This window comes from Musca vetustissima, unplaced genomic scaffold, assembly GCF_032173495.1.
Source record: "Musca vetustissima isolate MV318-11 ecotype Yass unplaced genomic scaffold, APGP_CSIRO_Mvet_v1 utg2553, whole genome shotgun sequence".
Lineage (NCBI taxonomy): Eukaryota > Metazoa > Arthropoda > Insecta > Diptera > Muscidae > Musca > Musca vetustissima.
The window spans coordinates 242,951-269,094 of record NW_026886870.1 but is presented as its reverse complement, the minus strand read 5'-3'; the positions used below and the strand labels follow the sequence as shown (position 1 = coordinate 269,094).

The window sequence follows — 26,144 nt, the reverse complement described above, 5'->3', positions numbered from 1 at the left end:
TGATAACATTTATAGCAACAACAAGAACAACAACAAAAAGAACACCTACAGTGAAACATCTCGTAATCACTAGAACAAAAAATCAATAATAAATAAAAACCATAATAAAAAAATTTAATAACAAGTGGTTGCAATATTTTTTTGTCATATATTTGTTCAACCGGCAATATTTATAGCTTTGTTGATGGCATACACACACACACCGTCACATATTTGCATTTAATATTCAAGAGTCATAAACAAAAACAACAATAGCTGTGGGATGGGTGGACGGTTGTATGGCGGAGGTTATGTACCTACGTAGTGGAAATATTTTGTATTTTCCCTAGTTTGTTTGTTTATATGTATCACAATCTATCTGTATGTATAAATGTATGTTGGTTGATTGGTGTATGGGCGTCCCATGACTATATAATTTCCTGTACACTAATGCACCATCATCAGGCAAACAAACGTACGCCTGCTCTTATTGAGAGTAATTTGTGTGTAAAAAAAGAAAAAAAGAGGTGCTCTTTGCTTGAACCTGCACTAAATGTGATATCGGGAGAGTGTGTGCGTATGTGTAATATTTTATTTTGTGTTAGTCAACTTTACAGTGTAAAATACAAATAATAATAATAATCATCATTCGTTCCAATGGTCGTTCGTTTCGTTCATGGCCTGGCAATTCACATTCGTAAGCCGACAGACCGAAGCCAATACACAAAACATAACAACTGCTGTTGCAAAAACGTGTGCACGTGTCGTAATCGTGAAATGTTAGTACTTGACAACAACACACACATAACCAAGACGAGAGATTGAACCGAGAGTTAGATGGATGGATGAATGGCGTCGACGTTGCAAAAAAAGAGAATGAAAAAAAAACAGCAAACGAACATGCAAACGTTGTATACACACATACACATGAACACACCCTGAACCGTTGTAGGTTCTTTGTGTGTGCTGCAAAGAATTTGTGTCGTGAACGAGCAATGTTCGCTCGCACTCTTTCGAAAACAATACACACACAGACACACTCTCTCTCTCACAAATTGAGGCGGTGTCATTGTCGGCTTTTAGCCATAACAGTTAAGATTAGGTTACGTGAAATCGTATACGCTCGGCTTTAACATTTCTCTCACTCGCATCAAACATGTGTGTTGTGTTAATAACATTGTTGTTGTTTTTGCTGTGACTGCTTATGTATGCAAGTTTGTTTTTGCTGGTTTTGTATAAAACCCCCCATCCCCCTTCTCTAAGGGCTTCTAAATCATTTGATGAAGCGTGAGCATACCTTTGGATGACGTCTATTGTAGTTTTTTTTCGTTATTGTTGGTTTCATTGTATGCGGACGACCTTTCTAGTTTCGTGTTGTAATCCTCCGTGTGAGAGACCCAACAGGTGCAATTGTATAACACACAAAGTGATATAAAATTGGTTTTTAGTTGCCTGACTGTTCTCATGCTGTTGTTGTTGTTGTTTTTGTTACAAAAAAACTTGTGTAAATGTCACAATTCTTAATAAGTTGCATATAAGGAAATGGGTCTTTAAATATGTAAGGAGAGTGGAAAAAATATAAAAAAATTCTAACCATTTTTAGGTAAAGAAGAAGCAAATTGAAGGCTTCGTAAATATGTAAGACCCTCAAGAAGCGATTCAACCTTCAACATAATTTGATAGAGGACCGCTGAAATACCTCCAGGAAAGTTTTTTTATAATAAAAAGTTATGATGTAACTGAAATGCTTTCCATCCTTAGAAGACCTACCATTAAGCCGAACCATTTTGTATGTTAAAAAAACCTCCACAAGGTCTGTTGGAATATCAGGGGGGTCAAATACCCAGAGGAGCCCTCTAGAGGGTTTCAGATCACAGAAGACATCTAAGATATGATGTCGAAAATATCCCACGTATCTAGGAGCTCTTGAAAGCTTCTGCGCTACAGGAGGTCATCTATCTATAGAAGATATTTAAAATGTATCCTCTATATGATCTCCTAAATATAGAAGACCTACTGAAAGTCTTTGGTCTTTGGTAGAAGGGGTAAAGGTTATTCTTCATAAAAAATACCTTCAGAAGAAAGAATTTACCAGTAGGAGCTTTTTTTTACTTTTAGAGCAAGATGGAAGTTCTATTTTATTAAAAAAACCTTCAGAAGATTGGTTTACGGGATACTTTTTAGATGCATTCGACCTATAGAGGTTTTTTTTTTCAAATATTAGAAGACCTCCTTTAGAAAATCGAATATATTTTGTATATTTCAAATAGAAACGTCACTCATAGGAAGGTCCACCGAAAAATTTTTGTGTATAGAATATGGTGTATGTCAAAGAAGATCTCAAAGAAGCCAAATACCCTTAGAGGAGGATGTAGCTGTATATACAAATTTTTATTTTAAAGTAGAAATTTAAAAGAAACATCTTACTTATTATTTAATTTAAAAAGATATATACTCATTTTAAGAATCATAATTTGTATTGGATTTATCAGATATGCCCTTTAAAGAGATATAATATTCGAATTTGTATAAATATTGTAAACTGCACATTGTTGCGTATAACTATTGTCATTAAGTATACGTTGACATTAAAAATGTACAAATTCGGATTTGCATATATATTTTTGTTTGGAACATATATATTTTTACAAATAATTATCAATTTAAAAAGTTATTTTTCTTTTAGATTAATGTCATTATCTTAAAATTCTTTTTACCACCCTGGTAATTTTTTTAGCATTGTTATTGTTTTGTGAATTTATATCACAAAAAATTTTCCCATATATATTTATAACCTTTTATTATTATTTTTTATATTAATTTATAACATTTCAATGCAGAAAAAATACAGATTGTACTGGACTCTCTGTGTGCGATTATTTATTAAATTGTTTATGGAGAAAAAAATTCCATTGCATGTTGTTTTTGTTGTTGTTTTTGTTGCAAACTCATGACAATTGCAAAAAATAAAAAAAAAAAATAAACACGATAATTTTTTTGCATAATATTAATGAAATTAATGTCATATATGCATATAGAAGACTTCGTCTTTTAGGGAAATAATTAAAAAGATAAAATTATTCGGGAAAAAAATTGGGACAGCTCATATCAAGATCCCTTTGCACTGACAGATCGAGATTCCTTGCCACTTTGAGATTATTAGTTAATATTAATGTTTAATATAGGGTTCGAACTTAGGTCCTCAGAGCAATACAAATGTTGTCAGACCCCTTAACGTTCTGAGCCATCAACACACATCCTAAAAGGTTGCGCAAAATCATTTGTATACCATAGCAGCAATTGTAGGTGTTGTGGATAAATTACATCGCTACAACAAAAATCTGCTTTGATAAGGACTGTTTCTAGAATGGAGACAAATATCTAACCTTGACCAATTTGAAGTTAATTCGCGTATACAAGTTCGCATCAGGGCGAAATAAATATAAGTTATGAACATCCGACCATTGTAAAGCCACATAGCCCAATATGCCTGATGAGCCGCTTAACCAACGGCAAAACGCGTCGCCGAATGCTGGGTACGTAGGTTCTTCTCCTGGCTTTTCTTTTCATTGCAAAACTTGGATCATTAAGCTCGACTCGAAAGAGTATAAGTAACTCTCTTAAAAATTACTTTCAAATGATCCCTGACCTTACAAGACAAAATTCAAATAACTAAAGTTAATATATATTTTTTTTTTTCAAAATGTTGTTCAGGAACCTGCAGGAGTCTTCTATTTATTTGAAATTTATTTAGATTTCAATTTTATAAATTTGAAAAGTTTTACTAGTTACTTTGTACGGAACCAGACATCATGGCGTATACTTAGTGACAAAACGTATACGTTAAAGTATTATTAGTACTTATCAGTGCCACCTATTTATTTTTCGTGGCACATTGTGACGTATACGTATTGTCACAACGTATACGCAACCAATTTTTTCCTAAACTCCAGTCAGAACTATAGATATAGTTACAGATTTATTTAATTTCTGCCACTTTTGCCTATTTTTTATCCGAAAGGCCAAATTTATTGCCAAAATCTTTGGACAATAATTGGGTTTCCCTACCAACTACAACCCCTGGGATCTCGTAGAAATTAATGAATAATGAATTTTTAAAAATCATTTTTCTGGGAAATTCTTGTGAAATTAATTCACTCCCACTCCTGCCCTCCCCCTCCTTGACCTTTATTTCACATAAATTATTTGCCTTCATTCAATTTATTGCAGCTATTTATAGCTTTCGAGTCATAACAAAAATTTCCCAACTTTACTCAACTGTACAGAGTGCTTGGGTGTCTGTGTCTTTATGTGTGTGTGTGTGTGTGTGAAAATAATGGCTGCCACTGACTAACTAACTGGTTAGTTGGCCGAATGGCTATCAGCCTGTCTCTGTGTCAGTCTGGCATTCCGTTTAACTGATGATCTTGATGTCATTGTCTCAAGTGTTTTTGAGTTATTTTTAATATTTCACAACAACAAGACCGACAACACCGACAAGACCAAAAAGAAAAAGAAGAAGCAAAACTCAGTCATTTTGAAGTAAATAAAAAAATACACTTTTCTTGTTGCTGACTGGAGCGAGACGAACAATCAAACGATACTCATCATCACCACCATCAGCTACTATGCCATGACCGACCCAACCAATCTGTCCATTGTACGTAAAATGCCTGTGTCCGTATTTCTTTGGAATTTATGGACATAGTTGACTGCATGAAGGCGATAAATGAGTGAATAGTGGCGGTGCGGTAGGCAGCCTGGCAGGGAGTGAGTGTAATGGAATGGAGTGTAGCTATGGTGCCTGCTAGCTTAAATACATGCTGTTGCCTGCCACACACCATTGTCGGTTGTTTGTGTAGTCTTGGTGATGGTGTGGCGCATGGCCTACGTGATTGCATTTCGAAATAATGCCGCCGTCGACGCCACAACAACAAAAACAAAATAACAAGATGCAATAAAAAAAATTCTTGAAAGTTATGCATTATCACATTTAATGTGTTAAATGTCATCAATTTTCTTTTCTCCATCTCTTTCCCTCCCTCTATATTTTTCTCTCTCTCAGTGGAAATATTTTCCATTTATTTTTAGTTTTTTTTATGCACTGTTGTTGTTTTTATAAATATTTATAAATTATGTTTATATTTATGTACCGTTTAATCTCCACTTCCGTTTTCTGTGCTGCTTTCTTTACGTGTTGTCTTATTGAACATTTGCCATAAAAAATTCAATATTTTTTTACACAGACAAGTTTTTTCGTTTTGCTTTGGAATTTCCAAATTAATAATTTTTTATTTGAAAAAAATGATGTGTAAAACAAATATTAAACAAATGTAACAAAAAACAAACACACATTTCATAATTGGGTTTCAGCTTGGTGTTATATACTGTTGTTGTTGCTTTTATTTTTATATAAAAAATATTTTGATTAATTTTATAGGTATAAAAAATTAACTGCAAACACTGTTATATCATTTTTTCAATATTTTTGATTTTTATTTCGTGTATTTTTTTAATTATTTTAATTTTATTTTTTTTTGGTTTAGTTTAGTTTCTAATACAACACACCCTTTTTTCAATTTGTAATTTCAATTTATATTTAATTTATAATTTGTTTTTTTTTTTTAATTTTTACAAATATATTTTTAATTCATTTACAATACTTAATTAATAATTATTAATTAATTTATAATTAGTTATATAATTATAATATGTATAATTATAATATAATTATAATTAATTTAATTGGTGATATTTTTTATTTATTACAATTATTAAGTATATTTTTTATTTGTAAATAAATATTTTTCTTTTTATTTTTTTAATATACAAAATAATATTTTAATTATTATTATTTTTTAATTAATTTTTGGTAAGCACATATTTTTTTATTTATTTTTTAATATTTAGTATTGATGTTTTTATTAATTGCCAAAAATTAAAAATAGCAATTTATTGCAATGTTTAATTTTGGTTTATTTTTTAATATTAATTTTAAACGTGTTTATTTATATAATAGTTTTTATTTATTCTTTGTAGATTTTTTTTTAATTCATTTTAATTTATTTTTCAGTAAAACAAAATCCTTTTTTTTTATATTTAATTTTATTTATGTGTTTTTTTTTTAATTTTCAATATATAGATTTTTTTATTTGATTACTTACTTTTTTATTATATATTAATATTATATAAAAATAAAATAAAAAAAATAAAATCTTTAATTATATTTTATTTTTTTGAATGAATGAAATAATATGAAATTAAGTAATTTAAAATTTTGAAATTAAAAAATCTATGTTAAAAATTTTAAAAACATATAAATAAAATTAAATATAGTGGAAAAATAAAATAAAAATATTAAAATTCAAATAAATTAATAAAATTTACAATAATAAAATAATTTATATAAATTAACATATAAAACATTAAATATAATTAAAAATTGTAGTTTTTTAATTTTATTTATAAAAATTTAATTTATTATTTAATATATTTATATTGTAATTTTTATAATTAAAATTAAAAAACTACAATTTTTAATTATATTTTATGTTTTATATGTTAATTTATATAAATTATTTTATTATTGTAAATTTTATTAATTTATTTGAATTTTAATATTTTTATTTTATTTTTCCACTATATTTAATTTTATTTATATGTTTTTAAAATTTTTAACATAGATTTTTTAATTTCAAAATTTTAAATTACTTAATTTCATATTATTTCATTCATTAATTTCCAGAAATAAATTTCCAGTACAAACATATTTTATATTGTTTTTACAATATTTTGTTATGTTTTTTTATACCCAACTATGTTGTCAGGGTATTATAGCTTTGTGCATCCCCAAAAGTTTGTAACGCCGCGAAATATTGGTCCTAGACCCACCTTTAAGTATACCGATCGTCATATCTCGACTGGCTGAGTCAATCTAGACATGTGTGTCCGTCCGTCCGTCTGTCCATTATAATTTGTAAACACGATACAGGCCACAGTTATTGACCAATCTTCACGAAATTTTGCATGTAGGACGGGTTCTGGCCAATGAAGACCCCTATTGTTTTTGGTAAATATCAATTTTTGTCCGTTTTTCTGGTAGCTCTAGAGGCCTGAATTATGGCCCAAAACATAGCGAATATTTACATGGAAAAGGGGATCGGTCCAAAAAGTAAAAAAGTAAAGATCGGTCAATATTTAACGGATAAAATGGACCGTGACTTTTGTGTGAAAAATTACAAAATTTGTATTCTATGCCGTATATATTTACTCCTGAAGGACATAGAGCCGAGAAGTTGATAATATATCCATGAGGAGTCAACCACTCCTTTAAATTGATACCAACTATATTGTCGTATGTACTCGGATGTGGGAGTTACACTTAAATATTTACAGGTGCTAACGTATTGAAATATTATTTAGTAACCCATTAACATACTAGAGGGTGGAATATAGCACTGATCGCTTTGAAATTTTCCATGAGGATCAAGGTATGGTCAAGGACAACGCCTATAATGTTCGGTGATGATCAGATATTAATATTGGGATGAAGTGGACCGAAAACTTTATTTTTTGTGTTTTTTCTATAGGGCTTTATTGGCCACAATTGAAAGCCGATCATCGCAACACATCCCACGGTGCAGGAAATCTGGATAAGTAATTAGAAGGGCTGTAGTGAATATTAGTAATATTTGTTGACCTCTAGTCGGTCAAAAGGGTGCAAATATCGCGATGTAATGCCCATGTTTATAATACAGAACCACAGAAAGTCAGATTTTCTTTGATGTTGTGTAGGGTATCATATGGTCGGCCCCGTCCGAATATACTGCTCCGCTCACTGGTTTTTTTTTCTGTTTTTAATATTATTTCTTTATTTAATATATTTATTTTGTAATTTCTATAATATTACAGATTTTATTAATTTTTATTATATTAAAGTTATTTAATTTTTTAATAGAATTTCCAGCAAAACATGTTTTTATTTTTTTACAACTTTTAATTATATTTATTATTTTTTCATATCGTAATATTGATTTTTTTATTTAATTAATTAATTTTTGCAATTTTATTTAATTGTTTATAGTTTATTTAATTTTTTAAATGTAATTTCCAGGAAAAATATATTAATTTTTTTAAATTTAATTATAATTTATTTATTTTTTTTAATTATAATTTATTTATTTTTTAATTATAATTTAATTATCCAATATCAAATTTAATTATATTCTATATTTAATATTAATTTTATTATTTTTGTTTATATTTTTAGTTTCTTTAATATTTTAGATCTTATTATTTTATATTATTTTAATTAAAAATTTTATTTTATTTTTTTATTTTTGTTTTTACTTCATATATTATTATTTATTAATTTTTATAATCTTTTAAATTTTATTAATTTTTATAATAGTTTTTAAATTAAAGTTCCAATAAAAATGCTATTTTTTTTACAAATATGTTTTATTTTATAATTTTTATTATTTATATTTATATTTTTTTATACTAATTTTTAAATTTAATTTGAAAAATATGTTTTCCTTATTTTTTACAATAATAAAATATATTTTTAATTTTTGTATTTTATTTCCATTGAAAAAAATAATTTTGAAATTATTATAATATCAATATTTTTTATTGAAATTTTATTGTGTTTTTTTCACATTTTTATTATATTGTGACTCACTATTAGCTATTTTACAATCAATGTAATTATTATTATTATTTTTTTTTCAAAAATTTATCACATGCCACATTTTATATTCAACACAAAAATATCCCGGATTTATACATTGTTGCATGACCTTTGACATTGCCGGCTGTTAAATCACTCAGCGTTGCAGATTTTTTTTCGTCTTTACTCTAATATTATCAGTTACTCACATATTTACACTCTCTTGGTGTTGCTTTTTTATCATTTAATTAAATAAATATTTGCTTTTATATTATCTGTATTTCTTTAGAAAAAAACACAACCAAACAAATTTATTTACACACAAAAAATATTATTTTATATATTTTTTATCACATTATTTTCCTTCAGTCATTTTATTGTTATTATTATTATTATTTTTAAATTTTTTTAGGTACTGGATTTTGAGTTTAATTTCCGGTGATAACCCATATGATGCTGAGGTGATGACGATGAGTTGAGAATTCTTTTTCTAATTGATGCCAATAAGATCCCGAAATCGTTAATAACGAGAGACAATTGGATATTTTTGTATATAAAACAAATGATAAAACCTCATAACCATCATAGAGAGGCATTTAGGGAGAGCCGCAGTTGTTTTTTTAAGGTTTATCAATTGTACAATTGTCTCATCGCCCAACAAACCCGAGATCTTAGAAAAAAATCGTTTTTTATAAAAAAGTATATTTTTTAACACAAATATGTATAACAATTTTGATTTATTTATTAAAAAAATATTTGTCATAAAGCGAGAGAGAGAGAGAGAGAGAGAGAAAGAGATAGTGGTCAAATCATTATAAATCATTGATTTAAAATCCGAGATTTGAAAAAAAATCTGTCGAATTTATAGAAAAAAATATTTTTTATAATAAAAGTTAGAGATTTTCAATAAACAGAGCATCTTTTTCATAGATCCTCTCTGTATTCCAGAGGTTTTCTCTATATAGAAAAAATAAATATTTTTCTAATTAATAATTTTTATATTAATAAATATTTATAATTTATTTTGTGTTTTTGCATCTTGTTCCCATTAATGAAAATAAATATTTATTTATTTATTTATAACAAAAAAATAAATATATAGAACTATTCACATAAATATTTTATTTGATTACCTTTTCAACGTTGTTTTTATTTCGCTTCTCTCTAAACTTCCAGTCGCATGACTTTGATATCATAAATTACTAAATTATTTATTTAATATTTTTCTTCCACAAATAAAGGCAGATACACTCAACAATGGAGAGGGAGAGATATACAAACAAGAGACGTCAGACCCTAACATTTATATATATTTATATATACATATATAAAGTTTAAAATTTATTGGCGCTACACTTTCCATTGACGTAGTATGCATTCAAATATTGGACAGGTTTAAGTTTACTGTTGTTGTTTTTTTCTTTCATTCTTTTTTAAACAAACGTGTTTACACATAAATCAGTTATATGTCAGAATGTGTGCGTGTATAGTTGCCATAACAATATTATTACTGATGATAAGATTAAAAAATTCTTTTTTTTCGTCATCATGTTCTTAATTTTCTGCTTTTTTGTTGAAGTGTTAATTTCATGATAAGACAACAGAAAAATGGTGGCTTAAGGTGTAATGATAAACAATCAGAGGTTTCTAACCTCAAAAATATAACAAAAGTATTATTTTTGAGGTTAGAATATCAAAGCGAAGGACAAAAAAAATTAGAACGAAAAATTCTAAAAAATGTTTAAGACTCAATTAATACGAAATAAATCTAAATATAACAGCGTAAAATTTCCGAATATATTTAAAAACATTTTACTCGAAGGACCAATGACAGAAAATTTTTCAAATTTATTTTTTAAGCAATTAACATATAAGGCCTCAATTAATACGAAATAAATAAAATATTGTAACGTAAAATTTTCCTAATATATTAAAAAAAATCTACTCGAAGGACCAATTACAGAATAAATCGATTACAAAGACAAACACAATTAACAATTTTATAGAAATTAAAAAAAAAAAAATAAAATTATATATGCATTTATTTTGAATATTTTTCTTTTATTCAAATCGTATTTTCAAAAAAAAAAAAAAAAAAAAATAATACCATTGACTCCTTAAATAATATTTGTTTAAATTTTTGTGTACAATTTTTGTTTTGTTTTCAAAATAGAAATGATCAATTGGTTATGACGTATGTATTTTACTCGGTTGTCATAGCATGAGTACAAATGTACAGCCAGCCAAGTACCAGCTGACACATTCTCAATGAATCGCAATCGTTGGCGTCCGATTTTTTTAATGTTCTACGAATTTTCAATGAAATTTTCAGGAAATGTCAACAAATGACTAATATTTTCGTATATATCATTAATCATTATTATGTTTTGCTCTAATTTTAGGCATTGTATTCTATTTTAAGAGATATGGGTGGTCAGTTTCAATAGGAGAAAAATGAAATGAAAAAAATAAATAATTATTTTAATTTAAAATATATATATATATATATATATATATATATATAATTAAGAAAATTTACAAAAATAAATGATTTTATGAACAGAAATTTAAAATTTAAATAACTTTATAAAAATTTAATAATTTTATAAAAATTAAATAATTTTATAAAAAATTAAATAATTTTGTAAAAGTTATGTAATTTTAAATTTATTTAAATTTATAAAAAAAAATTATTTTATAAAAATATTTCGCCTTAAAAGGCATAAAAAACTTTATTTTCATTTTTATTTTATTTAAAAAAAAAAAATAAGAAAATTGTATAAAAAATACAAAATTTTATAAAAATTACAAAATTTTATAAAATTTAAATAATTTATAAAAAATAAATAATTTTAAAAACTATTACAGAATTATAAGAAAATTATAAAATGATTTTATAATAAAAAAATTAAATTTTGTAAAAATGAGAGAATTTTATAAAAAAATAAAAATTTAATGATTTTATAATTTTTATTAATTAAATAATTTTAATTTAAAAAAAATATAGTAAATAAATTAAATAATTTTATAAAAATTATAGCATTTTATGAAAATTAGAACATTTTATAAAAATTTAATAATTTTATAAAGATTTTATAATTTTGTAAAAATCTGAACATTTTATAAAAATTATAACTTTTATAAAAATTAAATAATTTTATAAAAATCACAGAATAAAAAAAATAATAATTTTAAAATCAGTGAGCGGAGCAGTATAGTCGGACGGTATAGTCGGACGACCATATGATACCCTACACAACTTCCTCGAAAATCTAACTTTCTGTGGTTCTACATTCTGTGCATGAAAAATATTTCGCGATATTTGCACCCTCTTAACCGACTAGAGGAGGTCAACAAATTTTACAATCTAATTACTTGTACAGACTCCCTTCATCGTGGGTTGTGTTGTGATGTTCGGCTTTCAATTGTGGCCTATAGATCAACTCAAAAAAACACAAAAAATAAGTTTTCGGTTCACTTCATACCAAAATTATTACCGAAAATTATAGACCATGACCATACCTGGATCCTCATGGATTCAAAGCGATCAGCGCTATATTTCCGTCCTCTAGTGTGGTAATAGTTTATTAAATAATATCTGAATACGTAAGTATATGTAAATATATACGTATAATTCCCACATCCGAGTACATACGACAATATAATTGGTATCAATTTAAAGGCATACCACTCCTCTTGGATATACTATCAAATTCTCGGGTCTATGTCCTTCAAGGATAAATCTATAAAATAAAATTTTAAATCTAAATTTTGTCATTTTTCACACAAAAGTCAGGCCCCATTTAAACCGCTAAATAATGACCGACCTTTATCAAACCGGTCATGCTTATTCTTTTGCCCGTTCCCCTTCTTCCTGTAAAAATTCGCGATATTTGGGCCACAATTCCGGCCTCTGGAGCGACCAAAAAAATCAGACAAAAATAAAGTTTTTGGTCCATTTCATCCCCTAAATATTAACCGATCTTTACCAAAAACAATAGGGGTCTTCACTGGCCAGAACCTATCCTACATGCAAAATTTCCTGAAGATTGGTCCATAACTGTGGCCTGTATCGTGTTTACAAATTATAATGGACAGACGGACGGACGGACACACATGTCTAGATAGACGCAGCTAGTCGAGATATGACGATCGGTATACTTAAAGGTGGGTCTAGGACCAATATTTCGCGGCGTTACAAACTTTTGGGGATGCACAAAGCTATAACACGCTGACAACATAGTTGTGTAGAGTATACAAATATAAATTGATTAAAAAAAATTCTTTAATTTTTATTAAATTAATTTTTTTAATTTTTCAATTCTCAATTTCTTTATTTTTCATGAATGGGACCTAGCCACAAGGCCATGGTCAGTTCCAAAAACCACTATACATCTACTACTCCAACAATTTTTGATAAATTAAAATTATTTAATTTTTATTAATTTTTTTTTTTGTTTAATTAAAATTATTTAATTTTTATTAATTTTTTTTGTTTAATTAAAATTATTTAATTTTTATTAAATTAAAATTATTATTTTTTTTTTGTATAAAATTAATTTAATTTTGTATAAAATTATTTTTTTTTGCAAAATAATCATGCTACATCCCAATTTGTTTTTTTTTTTTATAAAAATAATTCTTTTATACAAAATTAAATTTAAATAAAATAATAACTTTATAAAAATTGAAAAACATTAATTTTATACAAATTTATTAATTTTATTTTTTATTTATTTTTATTAAACAAAAAATGTTTTAATTTTCATAAAATATAAACAATGTATAGTTTTAAACTAAATTAAATATTTATGTATTTTTAAAATTTTCTTCACAAAATATAGCTTAAGATTTCGAAATTAATTTGATTTCATTTTGTTTATTGTTGTTTCGTTAATTAAATATCTATATGACTGTTCAATAAAATTTATCTGCCCATATAAAAACGTGACAATATTTGATTCTATTTTAGGAAACTGACAAGCAAACATTTATATTTATCGAAAATAAAATATCACACAATAGAAAAAACTCGATATCATGCAATTAACATATACAAACAAAGTGAAAAAAACACGAAACCAAAATTAGAAAAAAAAACCAGAGCTAATAGAAAATATTCGAACTAATTAAGCTATAACTAACGCTGACAACATAGTTGTGTAGAGTATACAAATATAAATTGATTAAAAAAAATTCTTTAATTTTTATTAAATTAATTTTTTTAATTTTTCAATTCTCAATTTCTTTATTTTTCATGAATGGGACCTAGCCACAAGGCCATGGTCAGTTCCAAAAACCACTATACATCTACTACTCCAACAATTTTTGATAAATTAAAATTATTTAATTTTTATTAATTTTTTTTGTTTAATTAAAATTATTTAATTTTTATTAATTTTTTTTGTTTAATTAAAATTATTTAATTTTTATTAAATTAAAATTATTATTTTTTTTTTGTATAAAATTAATTTAATTTTGTATAAAATTATTTTTTTTTTGCAAAATAATCATGCTACATCCCAATTTGTTTTTTTTTGTATAAAAATAATTCTTTTATACAAAATTAAATTTAAATAAAATAATAACTTTATAAAAATTGAAAAACATTAATTTTATACAAATTTATTAATTTTATTTTTTATTTATTTTTATTAAACAAAAAATGTTTTAATTTTCATAAAATATAAACAATGTATAGTTTTAAACTAAATTAAATATTTATGTATTTTTAAAATTTTCTTCACAAAATATAGCTTAAGATTTCGAAATTAATTTGATTTCATTTTGTTTATTGTTGTTTCGTTAATTAAATATCTATATGACTGTTCAATAAAATTTCATATCTGCCCATATAAAAACGTGACAATATTTGATTCTATTTTAGGAAACTGACAAGCAAACATTTATATTTATCGAAAATAAAATATCACACAATAGAAAAAACTCGATATCATGCAATTAACATATACAAACAAAGTGAAAAAAACACGAAACCAAAATTAGAAAAAAAAACACCAGAGCTAATAGAAAATATTCGAACTAATTTTGGGGTATTCGATTAAGGAAATATTATATATGTATATGTGTATATATATATATATATATCGCTGTGAACAATGGTGTTAAGTGACGACCTTGCAAAGGACATTTTCTGATACGCACTTGAATTATACACACACAATACACAGCCATTCATATGCATATGAATGTGATTGTATTTGTATGTTGTGCTTTTTGTTGTGTTTTGTTTTCTCTATCTGGTTGACAAATACATTGCTGAAATTTAATATTGAGTGAGCAATGAGTTCTCATTTATTGTTATGCTTGTTCTTGTTGTTTATTTTTAGGGGAACAAACAGGGGGAGGGGCAAAAGGTTAATAAATGGTATTGAACTTAAATTAAAATCAAAAGAAAACAGGTTAATTTATCCGATAATTACTTCGATAAATTCGATTATAAAAAAATATATGTTGGTCGTTCGAGCTCAAGAATTTTGATTAAATTATGAATTTTTGTTTGGGAATTTTTTTTAATTCATTTTTTGGTCCTTCGAGTAATTTTTTATATTGATTTTTTTTCGCATTTTTTATTTGCCGACAACAAGGTGCCAAGATTTTTTTGCATTTTTTTAAATTAATAATTAATTTTTTGGTCCTTCGAGTAATTTTTTATATCGATTTTTTCGCGTTTTTTTATTTATCGACAACAAGGTGCCAACTGTCTTCTAAAAAAATTCACACTTTCACCTAAATGTTGTTTTGTTTTGCGATTTTTTTTTCTTACACGAAATTCCTTTGTTTCGACATGTACCACCAACGATAGGTAGCATACCATACGATATGTATGTGAAAAAAATTTATATTTTTTTCAAAACAATGAGGTCGGATGAGATGCTTATTTGCTTGTTTAATTTTACAAAATTTAGAGCAGTTTTGTATTTCTAGTTTTTTTCTTCTATTTTTTTTTGCAATCCATTTGTTGGCTATGAACAAAATCCACATCTGCATCCAAAAAACACACTCACACACGTTTATGTGTGTGTGTGTGTGTTTTATTGTGGCATGTGTCGAATAAACGTGAGCACGATAAGTTTTCGAACAAAAATATTTGCATTTCGTGAACATTAATTTTTTGTTGCTGTTGTTGTTTTCATCTATTGGTCATTTAATGGGAATTTGGTTTTGGGGGTCAGAGGCGTGGGGAGGGGAGGGAGGGATATAAACACATATTTATTTATTTCAAATTTAAAAATAAACTTTGAGCTATCAAATAATAAACAACAGACGGATACATTCGACATTTTATTCGATGTTGTGTATTTTTCCCTACCCATTAATTTAGAAATGATTATTTATTTTGAAATTTAAAAAAATGCGTTTTGGAATTTTGATTATTTTTGGATAAAACAAAATTTTTTGGAATAAATAAAAAAATGAGTTTTCGACAATTATTTTAACAACATTTATTGAATTATTATTTTTTGAAATTAAAACAATTTGATTTTAACAATTTTTGGAATTTCGATAATTTTCGGAAAAATATTTGTTTTAAATTATAAATAAATTTGCTGTTTTTAACCATTTCATATTTATCCCATTCCATTTATTTAATCAATTTGCTTTATTTATTTTAAAATTAAAAAAATAATAATTTTTCATTATTTTGGAATTTCGATAATTTTCGATAAGTCTTGTATTTTCTATAATTATTAATAGATTTTGAAATAAAATTACAATACAATTGTTTTAGAAACGTTTATTTAATTATTATTGTTTTATTATTATTGAAATTAAAAAATAATAATTTTTGGAATTTTGAAAATTTTCGAAAAAATATTTTTTTTTTGAAAACTATAAATAAAATTGTGTGTATTTAAGTAAATAAAAAAATACGCACAATATTCGATCAGTTGGCAAAAAAATAAGGTTTCTATCAAAAAATAAAATTTCGATAACAATCGATAAATTGTTATCGATAAATTTGCAGTCTTTCCAAATTTGTCAAATGTTTAATTTCGCCAGAAAAATCTATAAAAAAATTATTTCTATGAAAAAATAAAATTTCGATAACAATCGATAAATTGTTATCGATAAATTTTCAATCCTTCCAAATTTGTCAAATGTTTAATTTCGCCAAAAAAAATCTCTAAAAAATTATTTTTAAAAACATTGATAATTATAAAATAATTAATTAATCTTCTTCGATAACATTCGATAAATTTTAGTTTTCTTTAACATATTAGTAAATTTTTAGCATGTCATGAAAACCCGATGTTTAACAAGCCCACAGAAACATAAAAATATTTCCACTATGCATCATATGCATAATCATCGATAAATATGCATTTATCGAAAAATTATCGAAATCGATAAATTCTTTCCAAATTTGTCTAATGTTTAATTTCGCCAGAAAAATCTATAAAAAATTATTTCTATGAAAAAAATTAAATTTTGATAAAAATCGATAAATTGTTATCGATAAATTTTCAGTCTTTCCAAATTTGTCAAATGGTTAATCTCGGCAGAAAAATCTATAAAAAAATTATTTCTTTAAAAAAATAACATTTCGATAACAGCCGATAAATTGTTATCGATAAATTGTCTTTTTAAATTTGTCAAATGTTTAATTTCGCCAAAAAAAAAAGATCTCTAAAAAATTATATTTCAAAAAAATTGATAATTATAAAATAATTAATTAATCTCTTTCGATAACATTCGATAAATTTCATTTTTCTTAAACAAATAGGTAAATTTTTAGCATGTTATGAAATCCCGATGTTTAACTAGCCCACAGACACATAAAAATATTTCCATTACACATCATAAACATACATTTTAGCCATTTATCGAAAAATTATCGAAATCGATAAATTCAATTATTTTAAATTTTATGTGTCAAATTTCTTGGTTTAATGCAATTTGAGTATTTTGGGTATATAATCAAACAATTTAATTCATTTATCGAAAATTATCGAAATTAATTTTCAAAATTTCTTTCCCTCCCAAAATAAAATTTCCCACACATATATTTCGAAAAAAAAAATTAAAAATAATAAAAACATTGCCACTCGTGTATAATATTACGAAAGAAAAACTCTCGTGCCTATTCGACAACAACCTCTCATCGTTGCCAAAAAACGAATTGCAGGCTATTTTCCTGTTTGCAAAATAAAAACCAAAATAAAAAATTAAAAAAAAAAACAGAAAAAATATCAAAAAACGTGGGCCTCAATAATAAACCAGCCAGCCGACTACAACAAACACACACAATATTCGAAAAAAAGATATTTTTAAAACATGTGCAATCCGCCGCACATTTTTGTTTTGCCTTAGGCCAATTTGATAGCTACAACTATTTTGGTTGGCCGAGAAGTGAGTGAGTGTGTGTGTGCGCCGGTTGTGTGTTTTTCTGGCCATTTCAGATATTACGTTCAGACACATCACCAGGCAGGCAATGGCGCTGTGAGTTCGCGAATGAGTCGCAGAGACCCAATTAACGTATTTCGCCGTTTAACTAAACGTGATATTTTTTCACATTCACCACACAGTGGTTTCGTCACTCGTTCACTCACGCCACACTCACATTTCAAATAAAGCGTGAGCATTAATGATATTATTTGATATTAAATGCCGACGAAAAGTACACGTTGTCGAAGCGTGATATAATAATTTGAATTTCTTTCATTTTTCTAAGAATTGGATATTGGATTTTGATTATTTTTTTGTTGGAATTTCGTGATAATATGTAAAACGGGTAATTAAAATATATTTTGCAAAGGACAATGAAATTTTAAAGAATATTTTTTCTAGGGACTATCAAGTCATGGGTTAAAAAAATATACATCTAAGGACTCTTATAGGCTTGGATTTTTAACCCTTTCAGTGTTTTTGTCGAATATATTCGACATTTAAAAATTCTCTCTTTCTTTGCGATTTTTCGGTTATCCTAAGTACCGTTAACATTGATGTTTTTGTTTTTGCTAAAAAACAGACAAAACTGTCCAAGGCTTAAAATGAAGATTGCATTTTTTTCTAAACTCTATGCCTTTATATGATTTTAAGTACAAAATTTTAGATTTTTATTCCGACAAAAAATTTATTTGACACTGAAAGGGTTAAAGAATATTTGTAAAACACTCTCCCACACGTGGATTTTTTTAAAGAATAATTTTTTAAGGACTCTTTTTATGGAATATTTTTCTAAGCATTCCTTGAGGGGTGTATTTTTTAAAGATTAATTTTTTAAGAACTCATTGAGGCTTTGATTTTTTAAAGGATATTTTTTCTTCTGGGACTTCTATAAGAAGGCCTCCTGGACTTCTACAAGAAGACCTCTTGGACTTCTATTAGAAGTACTGTGATATTTCCGTGAGAAGCCCTCTAAGACTTCAGTTAGAAGTCCTCTGAGACTCCTATGAGAATTTTTTTGAGAATTAAGTTTTAGAGGACTTCTATGAGAAGTCCTCTGAGACTTCTATAAGAAGGCCTACTGGACTTCTACAAGAAAAACTCTGGACTTCTATTAGAAGTCCTCTGAGACTATACTTATAAGTCCACTTCTATGAGAAGTCCACTGAAATATAAGTGAGGAGTTCTTTGAGACTTCTATGAGAAGTCCTCAGACACATCAGTGAGAGAGGGCTTCTTCACTGAGAAATCCTCTGACACTTCACTTCACTGTGATATATGTGAGGAGTCCTCAGAGACATCAGTGAGAAGCCCTATTAGACTTCAGTGAGAAGTTCTTCAAAACTACAGTGAGAAATCCTCTGAGACGTCTATGAGAAGTTCTCTAAGACTTCACTGTGAAGTCCCCTAAGAATTCTATGAGAAGTTTGCAGTGAGAAATTATTTGAGGCTTCAGTGAGAAATCCTCTTGTATGAAATCCTCCTTGTATGAGAAGTCCTCTGAGGCTTGTATGAGAAGTCCTCTGAGATTTCTATAAAAAAATATCCCTGGGACATATATGAGAAGTCCTCTGAGTCTTGAATATGAAGACATCTGGAACTTCTAAAAGATGTTTATAGAAAAGTCTTTCCGTTCTTCCATCGAATGACATGTTCTCCCTTTTTCGAGAACATTTTCTGATCTTCTCTGAGAATTCATTTTGGCCATCTTTAAGAACTTATTCCTGACTTTTATAAAAATACCTTTAAAAGGTAAACGATTCCGTGGCCTTCTGTAAGAAGTGCTACTGGTTGTCTCTAAGAAGACCTTCTTGTCTTCTTTGAAAAGAACATCAGGTCTTCCATAAGACTTTCAGGTTTTCTATAAGACCTTCTGGTCCTCTATAAGACCTTCTGGTCTTCTATAAGACCTTCAAGTCCTCTATAAGACCTTCTGGACTTCTACAAGACTTTCTGGTCTTCTATAAGACCTTCTGGCCTTCTATAAGACCTTCTGGTCTTCTATAAGACCTTCTGGTCTTCTATAAGACCTTCTGGTCTTCTATAAGACCTTCTGGTCTTCTATAAGACCTTCTGGTCTTCAATAAGACCTTCTAATCTTCTATAACATCTTCTGGTCTTCTATAAGACCTTCTGGTCTTCTATAAGACCTTCAAGTCCTCTATAAGACCTTCTGGTCTTCAATAAGACCTTTAAGTCCTCTATAAGACCTTTAAGTCCTCTATAAGACCTTTTGGTCTTTTATAAGACTTTCTGGCTTTCGATAGACCTTCTAGTCTTCCTTAAGTTCTTCCTGTTTTCTATAACACCCTCTGGTTTTCTATAGGTCTTAGAGAAGACCTTCAGGTCTTCTAAGAGAAGACCTTCTAATGTGCTTCTATAAGAAGACCTACTGGGCTTCTATAAGAAGACATAATTGTCTTATTTTGAAAGAACAACTGGACTTCTATAAGAACATCTGGACTATAAAACCTTCAGGTCTTTTATAATAAATGCTGGTCTTCTATAAGACCTTCATGTTATTTATAGGCTCTTCAGTTTTTCTATAAGACCTTCTGATCTTTTATAATACCCTCAAGTCTATATGGCATTTAGGTCTTCTATAAGACCTTTATATATAAAACCTTTACGTTTTATCTGCTATAATACCTTCTGCTCTTCTATAAGACCTTCAGGACCTTTTATAGGACCTTCTGCGACCATCTGGTCTTTTATTATACATTAGGTCTTCTGTAGGGTTTTAAGGTCTTATTAAGTTTTCTATAAGTCCTTTAGCATTTCTATAAGACCTTTAGGTCTTCTATAGGACCTTCGGGTTTCCTATAAGATCTTCAGGTCTTTTATAAAACCTTCTGATATTTTAGAAGAACCCTGTTTTCCTTTAGACCTCTTGGCAAGATTTTTGATCTTTCACGGGAAACCTTTTTTTGCTTCTACCTCCCTCATCTTCCGTAATAAAACCATTTGATATCTGATAAAAAATCCTAGGAATTCCCGATAACACCTCCAATTTGTCTTCATTAAATGCCATAGCACACGACACCCCTAACCCTAAAATATCGATCCAGTTTGTTGCGGTTTTTTTATTTATACTTCCCAGAACTATATAATAATATTTTTTTTTTACAATTCATTATCATGATAATGTTTACAATCTAAATGCCCGAATATTAAAAACAAAACAAAAAATTAAATAATGAAACGATTTCAATGAATGACTCGCTGAAATTAATCGGCTGAGCATAGCAACAACGATTCTTATCAATACGAAGATGGTGTTGTTTTTGTGGGTTTTGTTTGCAGCCGCCAGCCGGTTGCCGTACCGCCGCATCATCAGAAATCGTGTCATGTCGTTGTTAATGTTGTCCGATTCGCTGTCGTTGTCGGGTGTTTTTTTTTCAATTTTTTTTTCTTTTTTGTTAATAATGTTATCTGGTATGTGAATGTTTGCTATTTTTTTTCATTCTTTATTTTTTATTATAATTTATACGAATGTATGAACAAAAAAGAAATTTCTAGCAGGGATTTGTATGTATGTGAAGAAACGTGTAAACACATCGGTTGGTCGTTTGGTTAGTGGCTACGTACGTACGTAAGTTTTGATTCGGTAAGGTATTTTGATAGAGACTACCGAGCAACACTGATACAGGCACACACATACCTTCACATTAATATTAATTGTGTTTATTTAACAACAGATTCAGAATACAGACTTATAGATAAATACGTATGGACATACAGACATATATGTATGTATATAGTATATACACATATGTATATAACATTATGTGTGTGTGTATATATGGGCGAAAGTATATAAAACGTGATTTGTTATGAATGTGATATTGGCGTTGTTGCTGTTGTTGTTTTGTATTTCTGTTTTGATAACACACATTCACACAATTTGTTATGCACCCATGTGTGGGCCATATAGTCAGTCACAGTTCGGAACGAACATTCATTTCATACAATCTAACTGAAAAATGAAATATGGCCCAACCTATAAAATTGTTTTTTTTTTCTCTGTACAGATACGGCAAGTCTCGATTATCGTTATCGGAATGTCTGACAAACGTTTTTTGTTTTTTTTTTCATTATTATTTCATAAACAGCAATGATTTGTGTTTTATTTTTTTTTTTCTTTCTCAACAAAAATTTATACAAACTTATATGGACAGACAGACGGATGGATATATTAAGTTGTCGTTCGTAATTCATTCAAGTATTCCCAATGGGAAGACGAAGAAGGAGGAGTTGGAGTAGGGCAATGAGATATTCCGACACGTTTGTTGTGTACAAACAAACACCTTTTGTCCGATAGTTGTTGCTGTTGATTAACTGGATATTACATAAACAAAAAAGTAGTAACAAGAAAATGAGAGCGGGGAGGGGGATGGTATGATGTTAGGGGCTAATACACAATGTCAATAGGACACGTTTTTTTTGCTGTCTCTAAGAGAATAACACCTCACCTCAACGAGACTGACGTCAATCGATCGGCCGGCCAACTAAACGTCGTCGTTTGTAGATAACATTATGAAAGTTGTTTATCAAGAGGTTTGTAGACAAACACATACACACTCACACACGCGATAACACATTTACATACATACGAATGTTTGTTATTTTAAATAATTAACATTTAAATATACATATGTATGTACATATATGGATATCAGAAAATAAAAAAATAACTGGAGTGTAAGATTTTCAGACGTGGAATATTTCCTGTTTTTTTTTTTTTCTATAGAAAAATATAATGGTGTTTCTATATAAGGAGACCTTTTTATGGAAGATTTGCAAGGCCACTTTATAGAAGAACAGATGTGAATTCTTGATAGAAGAAAATGTTCTCTAAAAAAAAAGACGATCTGCAGATCTATTCTTAGAGGGCTTCTTCATGGAAAATCTGAAGGTATTTTTATCCAAAGAAGACTGAAGGTCTTCCTCATAAAAATAACTGTTGAACTTTTTTTTTTGTCTCCAAGGAAGAGCTGGAATTCTTTTTCGTAGAAGATCTGAAGGACTCTTCTTTATAGAAGAGCTGACGGTCTTCATCTTGGTAAAAAAACTGAAGGTCTTCTTCATAGAAGAACTGAAAGTCTTCTTCTTCAGAGAAAGTCTTGAGGTATTCTTCATAGAAGTGCTGGTGTTCTTCTTCACAGAAGAGCTGAAGGTCATTTTCATAGAAGAGCTGGAGGTCTTCTTCTTCATAGAAGAGATGGAGGTCTTCTTCTTCATAGAAGAGATGAATGTCTTCTTCATAGGGGTGCTGAAGGTCTTCTTCACAGAAGAGCTGGGTTTTTCTTCGTAGGGGAGCTGGAGATCTTCTTCTTCATAGAAGTACTGAAGGCCTTCATCCCAATAGAAATATCGGAGGGTTTTCTTATGAAAAACGTGAAATCTTCTTCATAGAAGACCTGAAGGTGTTCCCTTTCATGGAAGATTTGAAGGTATTCTACCTCATAGAAAAGCTGATGGTCTTCTTCCCCATAGCAGAACTGAAGGTCTTCTATCCCACAGAAGAGCTGAATACCTACATATAAAAGATCGGAGGGCCCTCTTATGAAAAACGTGAAATATTCTTTTTAATAGAAGATCTGAAGGTCTTCTTCTTCATGGAGGATTTAAAGGTCTTCTACCCCATAGAAAAGTTTATAGTCTTCATCCTCACAGAGAAGCTGACGAAATTTTTTTTTCAGAGAATCGCTAAAGGTCTTCTGCTTCATAGAATATCTGAAGGCCTTATTCTTTATAGAGACCTACATATTGAAGATCGAAGGGTCTTGTCATGGAACCGGGAGAACAGAAGGTATTCTTGTGGAAGCTCTTCTTATAGAGAATCTAAAGGTTATCTTACAAAAACTAGAATATCGAAAAGATCTGAAGGTGGTCTTATAAAGACTGGAAGGTGTTCTTATAAAGGTCGAAATATTGAAAGGTTTTCTATATGAATACGATATATTCTTGTGGGGGACATTGATAATTTTTCGGTCTTCTTATAGACGACCGAAGGGTCTTTTTTATAGAAGTCCCAGAGGTACTCTCATATATGACCCTGAAATCTTCTTATAGAAGACCCAGAAATTTACTGATGGATGACCAGGAGATTTAAGAGGTACTGTTATAGAAAACCCAGAGATATTTTTATAGAAGTACCCGACATTTTCTTTTGGAAGTTCCAGATATATTTTAATTTCTAGAGACCTTCTTTTAAAATTCCCACAGATCTTTTCATAGGAGTCCCAGACGATTTCTTAAAGAAGTCCCAGAGGTCTTTTAATGTAAATTCTAAAGATCTTCTTATAGAAGTCCGAGAGATCTTCTTTCAGAAGACCCAGAGGACGACATATTGAAGACCAAGAGGATTTCTTATATCAGTCCCAGAGGTCTTCTCATAGATGAAGTCTTTTTTATAGAAGTTCCAGAGGTATTTTCATAGAATATCCAGAGATCATTTTATAGAAAGCCCAAAGACCAAATGATCTTCTAATAGAGGACCGGATGATCTTGGTTTAAAATGCCAGTTGGTTTTCTTATAGAATATCCAGAGATCCTTTTATAGAAGTCCCAGAGATGTTGTTTATAGAAGTCGCAGAAATCCTCTTATGAAAGTCAAAGAGATATCTTCTTATAGAAGTCGCAGAGATTTTCTTAAAGAATTTCCAAAAGTCCTACAGTTCTGCTTATAGAAGTCCCAGAGATCTTCTTATAGAAATCCAAAGAGATCTTTTTATAGAAGTCCCGGAAATCTTCTTATTGAAGTCCCAAAGATCTTCTAATTGAAGTCCCAGAGATTTTCCTAAAGAATTTCCAGATATCTTCTAATAGAAGTCCCAGATATCTTCTCATAGAAGTCCGAGAGTTCTGCTTAAAGAAGTCCCAGAGATCTTATTATAGAAATCAAAGAGATTTACTTATAGATTTCCCAGAGAAAGAAGTCCGAAGTTTGCTGATAAAATCCCAAATGTTCCTCTCATAAAAGACTAAATGACCTTCCTATAAAAAACTCCCTGATCTCCTCATTAAAGACCCAATTTTCATAGAAGAAACAAAAGTCCCAATGGATTTCCCATAGTAGTCCCATTGGCCCCTAAAGTTTCCACATAGAAGTGCAGATGATATTTTCATTTAAACCGAACAAATGGTTTTCTCAAAAGTGGACCAATATGGAATACCCAATGGTCTTCTCAAAGAATACCTTATCATCGATGTCTTTTCATAGAAGATGCAAAAGGACTTCTTGATATAAGGTCAAGAGAACTTATTCTTTGGATAAGAACCTTCTCCCCTTATTTCATTTTTTTTCCTTTAAACAGAATTACACCTTTTTACCCCAATTCTAAAGAAGCAACTTTTTGCTGTCCATTTTTCCAAAAAAAAACCCTGACCTTTTCAAACTAAAAATTTCCACGGAAAATGTTCACACAAATTCCAGGGAACACCGTTACTCACTTTGATCCCTATTTCCACAAATAAAATAATTCCATTTTATTTCAAGCTAGACGACCTTGATATTTTAAGGACACTGTCAAAGTAACTGAAGTGTATACATAAAGAAGAAGAAAAAAAAAACAATAAAGAAATAAATATATACATTCTCTATACCGAATTTCAATTTCGGTTCGAACAACAAATTGGTTCGATAATACCAAAAATGCTGTTTTTCTTGTTGTTGTTAGAACAAAACTTACTTTTCATACTTAACGGAATGTGGAGCATGTCCATTGGCATCACCCCAGTACGGTTCCATAATTTCGTTTTTAATTTTTGTGGGGCGTTTGCCGCTTAGATTCGTCGTGCCCTTGTTGCCGTTAATGATGAGGCTGGTCTGCGGGACAATTACAGGAATATTGACTGACGATAGATTCAGGCTGGAGCAACTACCGAGGCTGTGGGGATGGTAACTGCTGCTGCTGCTACTACTGGGATGTCTTGTTGGTTGTTGTTGTGGTAGTGGAACATCAACTAAATGGTTGCAGGGCGAAGAAGAAGACGAAGGTGCAGTAGGGGATATTTTTGTTGGAGGTTGTTTTAAATCTTGTTGCTGTTGCGGTGGAATGTTGAATTTTTTTCTTGATAA

General features: G+C 28.6%; 1 protein-coding gene across 1 annotated transcript in view; it reads right to left on the bottom strand.

Annotated features, from left to right (window-relative positions):
* LOC133334357 (transcription factor cwo) overlaps positions 1-25,910 on the bottom strand; it is a 44,390-nt gene extending 18,480 nt beyond the window's left edge. Inside the window, exon 1 of the mRNA XM_061542651.1 lies at positions 25,756-25,910. Coding sequence (XP_061398635.1) covers positions 25,756-25,814 — 59 coding nt within the window. The 5' untranslated portion in view covers positions 25,815-25,910. The remainder of the gene's footprint in view (positions 1-25,755) is intronic.
* Positions 25,911-26,144: the final 234 nt, after the last annotated feature.